At 34.9% G+C, this 13681-nt stretch overlaps 3 protein-coding genes across 6 annotated transcripts; 2 read left to right on the forward strand and 1 right to left on the reverse strand.

Annotated features, from left to right (window-relative positions):
* The first annotated feature begins 121 nt into the window (after positions 1 to 121).
* On the forward strand, positions 122 to 1719 carry LOC132183928 (putative indole-3-pyruvate monooxygenase YUCCA10). The gene is made up of 4 exons (XM_059597398.2): positions 122 to 733; positions 985 to 1218; positions 1339 to 1461; positions 1543 to 1719. Exons 1-4 carry the CDS (start codon positions 122 to 124, stop codon positions 1717 to 1719), a joined length of 1146 nt encoding a protein of 381 aa, XP_059453381.1.
* Positions 1720 to 3992: 2273 nt separating this feature from the next.
* On the reverse strand, positions 3993 to 8589 carry LOC132185699 (uncharacterized). 4 transcript variants are annotated; one of them, XM_088517969.1, is made up of 6 exons: positions 8290 to 8589; positions 6952 to 7144; positions 5586 to 5840; positions 5408 to 5494; positions 5172 to 5305; positions 3993 to 4370 (listed from the first exon to the last, which is right to left on the reverse strand). In XM_088517969.1, exons 2-6 carry the CDS (start codon positions 7114 to 7116, stop codon positions 4265 to 4267), a joined length of 747 nt encoding a protein of 248 aa, XP_088374095.1. In that variant the 5' UTR covers positions 7117 to 7144; positions 8290 to 8589; the 3' UTR covers positions 3993 to 4264. The 4 variants fall into 4 exon arrangements, with proteins under 4 accessions (XP_088374095.1, XP_088374096.1, XP_059455457.1 ...); XM_088517970.1 differs by having other exon boundaries at positions 6952 to 7120; positions 8278 to 8589; XM_059599474.2 differs by having other exon boundaries at positions 6952 to 7120; positions 8290 to 8588.
* A 2701-nt stretch (positions 8590 to 11290) lies between these two features.
* LOC132183927 (putative indole-3-pyruvate monooxygenase YUCCA10) lies at positions 11291 to 12888 on the forward strand. The gene is made up of 4 exons (XM_088518605.1): positions 11291 to 11902; positions 12154 to 12387; positions 12508 to 12630; positions 12712 to 12888. Exons 1-4 carry the CDS (start codon positions 11291 to 11293, stop codon positions 12886 to 12888), a joined length of 1146 nt encoding a protein of 381 aa, XP_088374731.1.
* Positions 12889 to 13681: the final 793 nt, after the last annotated feature.

The following is a 13681-nucleotide window of genomic DNA, read 5'->3' on the forward strand; positions in this document are numbered from 1 at the left end:
TCAAGGATTTTCTGTCATTAATGGCTTGAAACCTACCACCCATTACAAAAGCAAACATGCATTTTGATGATTCCTCAATTAAGGGAAAGAAAGGAATAATATTTTGAAGTTGCAGAGGTAGATGGAAAACGCAGTCGTGTTGATCGTAGGAGCCGGGCCTTCAGGGTTGGCAATGGCGGGATGCCTAACTCAACACTCCATTCCCTACGTGATTCTAGAAAGAGAGGATTGTTATGCTTCTCTTTGGAAGAAAAGAACTTACGATCGATTGGGTCTCCATTTAGCAAAAGAATTCTGTTTTTTACCCCACAAGACTCTGCCTCCCGACGCGCCAACCTTCATGCCCAAACAATATTTTCTTCGCTACGTAGATGGGTATGTCTCGGAGTTTAAGATAAACCCTCGTTACCATCGTTCTGTTGAATCCGCATTTTTCGACGAAGCTGCAAAGAAATGGCGGATTGAAGCTAACAACACCTTAGAAGGAAGTATGGAAGTTTACAGTGCAGAGTTCTTGGTGGTGGCTACTGGTGAGAACTGTGAGGGTTTTATTCCTTCTCTCCCTGGGTTGGATAGTTTTCCAGGAGATATTCTCCATTCCAATCTTTACAAATCGGGTTCAAAATATAAGTCTAAGGATGTTTTGGTCGTTGGATGTGGAAATTCTGGTATGGAGATTGCCTATGACCTCGTAGACCATGGAGCTCGCACTTCAATCGTTATTAGAAGTCCGGTAATTAATTAATATTATTCTCACTTTTTTTCTATTTATGAGATATGTCTGTCCGAATAGTTTAAAACTTAGTCAGATAGATGGTAGCTCGAATTGCAGTCAATTTGAACAACCAAATGCAAGGAATCCCGATTGTTTGGGTCTAATATATTTGCATGGGAATAATTAATAGCATCACATGCATGATACATGTCACATGTCACATGCATGCATATAGTCAATTCTAACAATTGATGTGGATGTGATTGTAGCTTCATGTGCTGACCAAAGAATTGGTTCACCGGGGAATGTCTTTGTTGAAATATCTCCCGGTTTACATGGTGGATGCTATAATCACAATGCTTGCAAGACTCGAATATGGTGATCTTACCAAGTATGGGATCTGTAAACCAAAGAGAGGCCCGTTCGCCAACAAAACAGCAACAGGAAGATCTCCTGTTATTGATGTTGGAACCATCAAAAAGATCCAAGACGGAGAGATAGAGGTATAACTCTGATTTCCTTTCAACAATTTTCAAAAGAAAATGATTTAGATACTACAACTTTTCTTATAACTCCTTATAAATTGACATGACAACTCATGACACACGACACAATATTGATAGGTTGTCTCGGACATTTCGAGCATCAACAAGAACAATGTAGTGTTCAAAAATGGCACTGAAAAAAAGTTTGATGCAATTGTTTTTGCAACCGGCTATAGAAGCGCCGCTAATAAATGGTTGAAGGTATATATTCTTGCTTTCTTTTTTCTTCTTTTTGTAAATTTACAATGGGAGACAAAGCTAAGCTTAATTAGTGTTGTGCAGGACTACAAGTATGCTCTCAATGGTGAAGGAATGCCAAAGAATAGTTTCCCGGAGCATTGGAAGGGAGAGAAGGGGTTATATTGTGCTGGATTGTCAAGGAGAGGACTCTTCGGTGTATCAATGGACGCACAGGCCATAGCCAATGACATTAACAAGTTCACAAGTGGCAAAAATTAGAGCTTTTTTGATGCCTCTCCCCGGACAATACCTATGTCGCATGGCTCTCCATATATAATATCTAGTGTATGGAGATTAGTTTTTTTATTGAGGATTTACACCATATAGGCGTTTAAGTGATTGTAGGGGACCGGGGGTGATGAATATAATTATTCCTCCTCCCCCTATTCTTAGGGAGAAATGATGTTTTGCATTTTACCTTCCATTTATTTTTTTGTTTAGTTACTTCATGCCGAAGATAAAAGAGCCCTTGTTTGGCCCGCGCGATGATACATCATGATTTTTTGTTAATGCAATTATTTTCAGTTTATCTCCAATTTAAATTAAAATAGTTCATGCGTTTATTTGGTCTCACACGTAAAAAAGAAATGTTATATACTAATTAAATATTAAATTCATGGTTTTTATTAGATTGAATTAATGATATGAATTTTAACCTTTACTCCACAATTTATGAATTTTAATTAAATATTTCAAATTTAAAAATAAATAATAGTAATAATTAAATAGTGAATTAAAGTGGGCAGTTGTTGAAAGCTAGTAAAGTGCTATTTTCCAATTTTCTTTCTTTCCTTTTTTCATTAGAGTGGGTGGGGTAATTGGGCCTTGGGGTGCGTCAATGCTAAAATTCAGCCCAATCCCGATGCATTGCCAACCGAAGCAGAAAACGAGAGCACTTCCATAAATTATAACTTTTTTTTTTCTTTTTTTGGTAATTAGTTACTAACCTCACCATTGGATTCATAATTAGACCTTCATTATATTATTTAATATTTCTTAGCCTGTTTGACATCCTTTGATTCGAATAATTATATGTGGCTGATCGATCGTTTGCACTTCCGTCATTAAATAGTCAATAGCTTGTCACTCTTTTTTTTTTTTTTTTTTTTCAGATTTTGGTAAACAATCAGTCCTTCTTGCTTGGTACAATTACTACATGTCGGGAATAAAATTATATTACAAACTCATCAGATTTTAGGCTTTAGGGTTAGTAACAAGCCCACATAGCTATTAATTGAATAGTAGGAGATACAATTCAAGTGATGTTTTATTGGAATAATCTGGGTCAAATCAACTAAAATAAGAAGAACTAGTCAAAGTCTACCTCAACTCTTTAGCCTATAAATAGGCCCGGTACAAAGGATCTTCTCATACTCTCTTAGAATCTCTAATTCTCATACCATAGAATACGAAATAATGCTCAATTAGTCCTTAAATTGAATTATTGTGATTGTTGAGTTTGCCCGGCATAAATGCCAGCAAATCACTCTTATTATTTTGTAGCGACTGTGGGAATGCAAACGCGAATGACGTATTGAAGATCAGGAATGCCATATCGAAAACAGTTAGACATAAAATTGTTCTAACAGTTTGGCACCATTTGTGGGGACGTGATGCGCTCCAAATCATGATTTTTAGTTATGATTTTTTTTAGAAGGTCAAATTAATAAAAATACACACTTTTGAGATCTCCATAATTTGGTATAATAACATATGTTAGTTTAATAGATTAAATTTTAAAAAAAAAAAAAAAAAAAAAAAAAAAAAACTTTGTCCCATAAACAAAACCGGCCAAAGCAGAAAAGGAGAGCAGTTCAACAAATTATAACTAATTAACTTAATTATTCAATTCTTTGAATTTAAGATTTAGTTAAGTGAAAAATTCACTTCCAAACAGGACGGAACTCAAAATAAGAAGAAATAAAAGATAATTTATGAAGAATATTTGGGATTCCGCATAAAGTGGTCTATAAATAAATCAAAATTAATCATTTAAAGGTACCGACCGAGAAAGCTTTAAATCACAGAAATGCTGGTAGATCTAAATCCACATGGACAGAGCGATTGAGTGAGATAAAAGCCATATTTAAAAAAGAAGTCGAGTTTAAATGGGAAAAAAAAAAATCATATGAATTTAATAATGGTGGACCAATATAAATTAGAGTGCAATAAACATATATTTTGTGCATGTTTGAAACGTTACACGTTATTTTTGGCAGACGTGTCTGACACTGAAAAAAAAAAATTGTCTACCTGTTAATAAATTGATTAGAAATGGTTGCTTGTAATCTCAACAATTCACGTATTAATATTTCCTATAATCAAGTTAGGGAATTAGCTTCTTTTTTTAGAGTGGTGGGTGTATGTCACATACGATATGTGTCTAATTTTGTGCTATTCTATCTCCCTTGCTTAGGCTATTATTCCCATATTTAAAATTTTCCTCACAAATTTAAACAAAAACTAATTATTAAAGGAAAGAAAACGATCACTGATCACAAAAGAGGTGATTAGGTATTCTATCAACCTTTTTCCTGCTCTACTGGGGTCAAATTATGTTGCACTTTTGACTTCCAAATTATGCACATAGAATCTGAAATGTGAAATGAACAAATTAATTAAGCTTTGACGCTCCACCTCATTCACCTCAACTGCCAGCTCCTGGGCAAGCTCACAGATACCTCTCATGCAGAAATGCAGCAGTCCTTCTTGATCTAAAACTCTTCCAAAATGTCGACCGCCTCCTTCCAAAAAGCGTAAGCCGCTATTGCTTCTTAAGCGCGTTCATTTTGTCCCTGAGATAGTAAAGCTTGGCCCTCCTCACTTTCTTCTTGTCCAGCACCTTTATCTCCTTTATGTTAGGTGAATACCTGTCATGCATTTCCCAATTCTTTGGCCATTATCGACATAAAACAAATCATGAGGTAACAACCATGTACATGTGACAACTTCAGTTAAAAAGGGGGACCAAAAACAAAGGTAGAACAAGCAAGAGATATAGCTCAGCAAATACACCAAATAACCAAATGTTTCTTCTCAGAACACTCAGAAGCAGGTAAGACCTTACAATTTCAGCATTTGGGCTAAGGCTTTTGTGCAACTTAATAATGATTCCACAAAGGGTTGGCGTCAGAGCCAAGCCAATAATGGATCATTTAGATAATAAACTAATAAATTTTCTTTCATCTCTCTTTTTTTTAGAACAAGTGCATGTGAATCCATTTGTCACAACAGAACTACATATGCTCATATTCACATCAGATTAGTTGAAAGATAAGCACCGCCAATCTTTTCTTGCATGTCCATTTATTAGAAGATCAATTACAAATCAGTTCTTTTACAGTTTCTTCCTAAGCTAAAAATATATGCATAGATACTCTTCTCTACAGGATATCAAGACCTATTCAACGGCGAATTATGCATCTAAAAATGGCTGTTTGCACTATCTAATGTTGAATGAATGAAGACGATGCTTCTGCGGAATGTTACGTAACCAACAAATCCTTTTATCACGAGTTGAGTTGTGTCTAATTGTTAGTGCTAGGCCCCAGCAAAAACACAGAAAGCATCTTTTCTAGTTCAAAACAGAAAATCCAATCCATTTTGGATGGACACGTTTAGCCCCAGAAAAGAAAAAAAAAAAAAAAAAAAAGGAACTCCAAAATACTTACAGTGGGAAGAGCGATTCAACTCCAACCCCAGCTACCAGCCTCCTTAATCTAAATGTACTATTTAAACCAGCATTACGTCTTGCTATAACAATGCCTTTCAGAATTGAAACACGTCGCTTGTTCTCAGGCACTTCCTGTTCATATGAAGGATCATAAACAATTAATTTCATTCACAAACCCCTCATCTGTGACCAACATAATATGGACAACATCCCCTTAAAAATAACTTGTCATACCACTTTGAGTTGCACAATATAACCAGGCTTTATATCAGGCATTTTTCTCTCTGCCCTCACTTCTTCTACAGCTTCCTTATCTAGAATCTGTGAAGCACAATACCAAACACCATCAAAATGATGAAAAGAAGCAGTTATTGTTAATTTCCTATAATAATACCAATGTCAAGATACATGCCTGCATTATGTGCTTGGCAGTTTTATCGAGCCTCTTAAATTTGATGCGGGGAGCTACATCAGCGACACACGCAGAAGAATCCTGTGAAGCCGATTCAACAATATTTTCAGCCGTTGAAAAGCACCTGCGAATGAAAGGAGGCATCACTGCTGCCTGTTGAAACAAATCCGGCCTTGAACTTCTGCATGCCACTGATACCAATGGTATACCATTATTAGATGCTGTTGATGTCTCTGCTTGGGAGCCGATTCTTGTCTGATACAATAATTTCACACACATCATATAAATATATCTTGATTTGAGAGAAAACCATAAATCCTAATGCTCTTCAAATGAATATTCAACAACATAAAGATCTAAGTGTTATGACTCAACTGAAATTTCATAATGAATAGAAAAAAATAAAATAAAAACTGAAATTTCATAAGTCAGTGTATGGAACACATAAAGCTTACAGGCTGTTGGCATCAATTCTATAGATTTTATTTACTTACTTACCCAAGAAAGAAAAATTGAAGTCAAAGAGTAGTAGAAGGTAAATAACCCGGGAATACAACTCTGAAAAACTTCAGGAACCACAATAGCAAAATCATCATTTACTTGCCTGAAGTATCTCAATATTGCATCAAAAAGCCAAACAATAAATCTTCACATAATGACCATTTAATACCAGCTACAATATAGCTGCATATTGCATCTCAATTCCACACCAGTGGAAAGATTGGTGACTTCCGCTTTATGATCCAATACATAAAGCTCATCTTATTAACCAATAAAATAGCATGCCCAGTGCAAGCTTTCACAGATCTTGTGAGATTGAGCAGCTCACATGATCAAGACCTAAGAAACTTTTGACATGTGTATCTGCTTAAGAAAAATACAAAAAACAGAAGGAACAGAGAAGCACAGCATAATGTTGTTTAAAAAGTCTATATGTTAGGCTACATTTTACAAAATGTACTCGTAATCATAGACGATTCTAGTCAAACAAAATTGCCTAATGCCATTATACATACAAAAGTCAAGAAGGTTCAGTCACACAAAAATGTTTTTATGACAAATTCACAAAAATTGTTTACACCATGGTGATCAAAAACCACACAAAGAAGTACCTACTAAATTTCCACAGAAACCCCCAGACCAGATAAGGCATTATAACTACTGAGACGGATTTATACCTACAATGACAACCTATTCACCAATTTTCTCGATCAATAAAGCATTACAATTTGATTAGCCCAATTCTCATGCTGCAATCTTCAAACAGTATAAGCAGTACCTTCATAACACTAATGAGCACACAAATTTGAAAAGAACAAAAAAAAAAAAAAAAAAAATCGAGAACCATACAAAGTCAGATACATACATATGAGACCGCAGGCTGATACGAAAACTTGGTGAGGGACCCAATAGAGCTCCCATGAAACTTGGCAGCAGCAGAGCGAGAAATATTTGATTTTGAATCGACGCTACTTAAGCTGCCAATGCTTTGTCTCCGGACCAACCGGATGCTCCCCCGTAAAGCTTGCATATTTCTGAAAACAAAAAAGCTACGAAATCTGCATTCGTTAAATGAAAAAAGAAAAAAAGATTTAGGCTCCGTTTGTTTCGACGTAAAATGTTTTCTGCCGTAAATGATTTCAGGGAAGTCATTTTTCAGGAAAATGTTTTTTGCGGAAAACATTTTTCAGTGTTTGGCGCTTGAATGGAAAATCACAAATATTTTTATATTTTCATTTAATTATGTTAACCTATAAAATACAATTTTATTCACAATATAAAAATATTAATATAAAATAATTTAAAAAATTAAACTAAGAATTATGTTTAATTAAAATATACAAATTGACTAACAATAATCATAGATGCAACTTTGAACCTCAAAGATGAGTAAAGATGCTTCTTGGCTCTATATCCCAACCAAAGAACAGAACATCTCCCAACCAAGAGAAACACAACCAAACCAATACAATACAATTTCAATATTACAGCAACTACATTCATTCCGCAGACTGCAGCAAAGTATATTTTTAGAGATTCCCCAACTTTTACAAAGCTCTAAATTTTCTTGTGTCCTGTTGAACCTTCCTTGAGCCCTAATCCTAACTCTCATCTCCCAAGTGATCCACTGCAACAACTTTTCCTCTGTTTTAAGCTGATTTCCAAATTTAAGATCCATTTTTTGTCTCCACGGGTGATAGACCGTGGCATCCCAGTTAGGGGTGTAAACAAGCCGAGCTTGGCTTGTCCGGGCTCGACTCATTTACTTTGAGGCCGAGCTCGAGCTCGAGCTCGACACGAGCCTAGAAATGTTGCTCGAGCTCGGCTCGATAGGGTTGGAACCCTGTTCGAGCTCGAGGTCGTCTATTTTGGTCGAGCTCGAGCTCAAGCTCGATTAATTTTGGGATGTATATGTACATGCATTTGGCAAAAATGATTCAATCCTAGAATTCAATATTATGAGAAAGACCAACACCCATCTGTTTAATAAGACGAAGATACTTTTTCTGCTCTAATTTCATCAAACACAAACCATAATTCAGTAAAAAGCAGAAAATACCTATCCATCCAAAAATATTTACACGTTTTTCTGGGCAACCAAACAAACACATCAAACGGCAAAACCCCAAACCACCCACCACCCAAGAAGAAACGGAGAAAAAAAAAACCCAAAAAGAAAAGAAAAACCCACAAATCTTATCACCTCCTCCGCCTCCGATCCGCGGTGTACTGCGAGAGTGAAATGACCTCCGAGAGCGGCGTGGACACCGGGGTTTGCAGCGGCAAGTTCCTGGAAACCGGGCACGAGCCGTTCAGCTTCAGCCAGGCGTCGAGGTGTGTGGTTGCTGCGGTGGTGGTGGTGGTTGCTGTTGGGGGCACTGGGGGAGTGGTGGGAGCGGCAACAGAGAAAGGAGGCGAGGAGGATGGTGGAGACTGAGAGGAGAGTCGAGAGAATGGAGAGATCAGAGACGATAGATTTAGGTTAAATTTGGGTTCTCTAATTTGCAACCGTTGTATATGGAAAAATAATTAAATTTTAAATATTAAGGGTTTGATTCGTTTTACGTTTTTACCAAAATGTGGCTGTCTCTACTTAAATCTTGTGTGCTTGTTAAATATGATCCTTAGCTCATATATATATATATATATATATATATATACGTTTTCAAAATTTAATATTATTCGTCAGATTAGATCAAACAAGGCAAGTTTACGGTGTTTCTGTTACACCATATACATACTAAACCAAAGCCCATCTGCAAGGGACTTTATTTATTTTATTCAAAGATAAATGATATAGACACAACTTCTAGCCTCTACTTTAGCCCAACTTTTTTCTAATGCGATCATTTAAAAATAAATAAATAAAATTCTGAAGTAATAACATCATATGTGATCCGTTTTTTATTCAGTATTTAAAAAAAAATTGTATTTTTATTCAGAATAATGACTTTTCTTTTTTTTTTTTTAAAAAAAAAGACTATTTTTAAAAAAAATACCAAATAAAAAAAAATAAAAAAAGATCACATAGGATGTTATGGACAAAGTTTTCCTCCAAACTGAGTTGAAAAAATTAATTTCAACTAACCCTATAAAAGTGACATGTATCTCTTGAACATGTGAAATGCATATGTTTTTTTAACAGCAATGATAAAGTTGGAATAAATTTAATTAAAAACGTATTTGCGTTTCACATGTTATTAAAAAAAAAAAATGCATCAGTGTAGTATAATGTCCACGTTTAGCCAATTTTTAGTAACATAGCAAATGAATAATCACATGAAATGAATTATTGAATTTCAATCCTCTCCCTCACTAAATATGGGCTAAATGTGAGCATTCTTTTTATTTCTGTCGGTCAAACGTTGAATGTTATAGTTTTGTGTGTCGAATATGATGGGCTTCAACTTGTTTGTGAAGGACAACAGCCATGATGAATGTATATATGAAGCAAAACCCATGTTCTAGTGGGTCTATATATTGGTCCGTCTAGATTCTTTTCACTTCTATAGCAAAGCTCTGTCCCCAAATCTTCGTCACCCACAATGCATGGGATCCAACGGAATCTGCTGCTTCACTTGTTCTACCAAGCGATTGTAAAGATCTTGTGGCATAAACATTTCCGGAGTTCCTGAATCGAGAAAAACATTTCCTGAAGATTCATAGGGCAAATATTTATCTCCAACACTAATATTGATTCTCAAAGGTGGAAGCTATTTGAATAACAAAGGATATATTCCATCTTCATAATCCAATGTTTCCCATAGAATTGTCAGAGATAGTCCTGGTATTGTTATGACCACACCCAAAAACAATGTCTACGGCTACTTTTTCCCCTAAGGCGGAAGTCCTGGTGACAGTTTCTTAATTTGGCCAAAACACCTTGTGTTACAGAACCAATATAAATATAAATAAAAATTAGTGTTAACGAAATATAAATAAAAAGGAAAAACATGCATATATAAAATTATATATAAGGATTTCTTACAATTTCTTTAAAATTATAGATTATCAAATTACTTAATTAAGGCATTTTTTAAGCATCAAAACGCTTGCTAAATGCTACATATTAAAAAAGTTGTATGTTATCGAGATAATCAAAAAGAATTTTTATCTCAAAATGCTTATTTTTTACTTTTGTAGAGATACTTCTTCTGCATAAAATAAAAAAACTATTTTTGACTTAAAATTTTTTACAACATCAAGAACAAGAACATAATGAAAATATACTCAATTCTCAACGGTACTAACATATCACATTTTTAATATATTGCATTTTTCAAGCGTTTTAATGCCTAAAAATAATCAAAATTGCGTAATTTGAAAATCTACTATTTATTTATTTTTATTATTTTTTAAAATCGTAGAGGATCCCAATCCCTAATCTCTATAGACAAAAGTGCCAAATTTGGAATTCCAAAAAAAAAAAAAAAGTACCAGATTTTAATTAAAATCACTAACTTCCCTTCGCCCTTTATAAATGGTAACAGTATAATCTTCTTTATCAAGAGCAATTTGAATTTATACTTGGGGTTTGTCAACAATTAGAAGGGTTTTGTTTTTGCATATAAGGTAAGTGAATCCTGAACCGTGCTAGGTGTACTACAATTCTTGTATAAAGTCATTTATAAACTGATGTGTCAATCCATAGTTAAATAGTAAAAGTTATGAATGGATTTATCATTTATAAACGCCAGCCATTCACAGTTCATAAACTAACACATCATTTTGTAAAATAGCTTTAAAGTAAATGTTATAGTAATCCAAGCATTTTTGCACGTAAATAATCATAAAACCATGCATGTCAAAATAAGATTTAACAACCAAAATAATTTTTTCAGTTTTACTTATTATAATGAAGAATATAATAAGAGTAGTACTGTAATTTCAGTATGCATTATTAATTTAATTCCCTGATGGATCCCATAAACTTTTCCATATAAGAGGATAATTAATTAAATAGAAAATCATTTCCAAATTATAGCATGCAGTTCAACATACCTTAATTCTGGGCATGTAAGTTGTAACCTTTGAATAATCTACAACTATGGAAATCCAGAGCGCATAGAATCTGGGGAAGCAACTCAAGGATTTTCTGTCATTAATGGCTTGAAACCTACCACCCATTACAAAAGCAAACATGCATTTTGATGATTCCTCAATTAAGGGAAAGAAGGAATAATATTTTGAAGTTCCAGAGGTAGATGGAAAATGCAATCGTGTTGATCGTAGGAGCCGGGCCTTCAGGGCTGGCAATGGCGGGATGCCTAACTCAACACTCTATTCCCTACGTTATTCTAGAAAGAGAAGATTGTTATGCTTCTCTTTGGAAGAAAAGAACTTACGATCGTTTGGGTCTCCATTTAGCAAAAGAATTTTGTTTTTTACCCCACAAGACTTTGCCTCCCGACGCGCCAACCTTCATGCCCAAGCATTATTTTCTTCGCTACGTAGATGGGTATGTCTCAGAGTTTAAGATAAACCCTCGTTACCATCGTTCTGTTGAATCCGCATTTTTCGATGAAGCTGCAAAGAAATGGCGGATTGAAGCTAACAACACCTTAGAAGGAAGTATGGAAGTTTACAGTGCAGAGTTCTTGGTGGTGGCTACTGGTGAGAACTGTGAGGGTTTTATTCCTTCTCTCCCTGGGTTGGATAGTTTTCCAGGAGATATTCTCCATTCCAATCTTTACAAATCAGGTTCAAAATATAAGTCTAAAGATGTTTTGGTTGTTGGATGTGGAAATTCTGGTATGGAGATTGCCTATGACCTCGTAGACCATGGAGCTCACACTTCAATCGTTATTAGAAGTCCGGTAATTAATTAATATTATTCTCACTCTTTTTCTATTTATGAGCTATGTCTGTCTGAATAGTTTAAAACTTAGTCAAACAAATGGTAACTTGAATTGCAGTCAATTTGAACAACCAAATGCAAGGAATCCCGATTGTTTGGGTCTAATATATTTGCATGGGAATAATTAATAGCATCACATGCATGATACATGTCACATGTCACATGCATGCATATAGTCAATTCTAACAATTGATGTGGATGTGATTGTAGCTTCATGTGCTGACCAAAGAATTGGTTCACCGGGGAATGTCTTTGTTGAAATATCTCCCGGTTTACATGGTGGATGCTATAATCACAATGCTTGCAAGACTCGAATATGGTGATCTTACCAAGTATGGGATCTATAAACCAAAGAGAGGCCCGTTCGCCAACAAAACAGCAACAGGAAGATCTCCTGTTATTGATGTTGGAACCATTAAAAAGATCCAAGATGGAGAGATAGAGGTATAACTCTGATTTCCTTTCAACAATTTTCAAAAGAAAATGATTTAGATACTACAATTTTTCTTATAACTCTTTATAAATTGACATGACAACTCATGACACATGACACAATATTGATAGGTTGTCTCGGACATTTCGAGCATCAACAAGAACAATGTATTGTTCAAAAATGGCACTGAAAAAAAGTTTGATGCAATTGTTTTTGCAACCGGCTATAGAAGCGCCGCTAATAAATGGTTGAAGGTATATATTCTTGCTTTCTTTTTTATTCTTTTTGTAAATTTACAATGGGAGACAAAACTAAGCTTAATTAGTGTTGTGCAGGACTACAAGTATGCTCTCAATGGTGAAGGAATGCCAAAGAATAGTTTCCCGGAGCACTGGAAGGGAGAGAAGGGGTTATATTGTGCTGGATTGTCAAGGAGAGGACTCTTCGGTGTATCAATGGACGCACAGGCCATAGCCAATGACATTAACAAGTTCACAAGTGGCAAGAATTAGAGCTTTTTCGATGCCTTTCTCCGAACAATACCTATGCCGTGTGGCTCTCCATATATAATATCTGGTGTATGGAGATTATTTTTTTTATTGAGGAATCATGCCATATGGGCATTGAGGTGATTGTGGGGGACCGGGGGTGATGAATATAATTACTCCCCCTCGCCCTATTCTTAAGGAAAAATGATGTTTTGCGTTTTACCTTCCATTCATTTTTTTGTTTAATTACTTCATGCCAAAGATAAAAGATCCCTCGTTTGGCCCACACAATGATACATCATGATTTTTTTGTTAATGCTATTATTTTCAGTTTATTCCCAATTTAAATTAAAATAGTTCATGCGTTTATTTGATCTCATATGTAAAAGAAAAATGTTATATACTAATTAAATATTAAATTCGTCGTTTTTATTAGCTTGAATTAATGATAAATGAATATGGTATTAAAACAAAAGTTATGAATTTTAAACTTTACTCCACAATTTATTTTTAATTTTAATTAGATATTTCAAATTTCAAAATAAATAATAGTAATACTGTAATAATTAAATAGTGAATTAAAGTGGGCAGTTGTTGAAAGCAAAGCTAGTAAACTGCTATTTTCCAATTTTCTTTCTTTCCTTTTTTCATTGGAGTGGGTGGGGTAATTGGGCCTTGGGTGCGTCAATGCTAAAATTCAGCCCAATCCCGATGCATTGCCTACCGAAGCAGAAAACGAGAGCACTTCCATAAATTATAACTTTTTTTTTTTTTTTTGGTAATTAGTTACTTAGCCTGTTTGACATCCTTTGATTCG

This window comes from Corylus avellana, chromosome 7, assembly GCF_965113065.1.
Source record: "Corylus avellana chromosome 7, dhCorAvel1.hap1.2, whole genome shotgun sequence".
Lineage (NCBI taxonomy): Eukaryota > Viridiplantae > Streptophyta > Magnoliopsida > Fagales > Betulaceae > Corylus > Corylus avellana.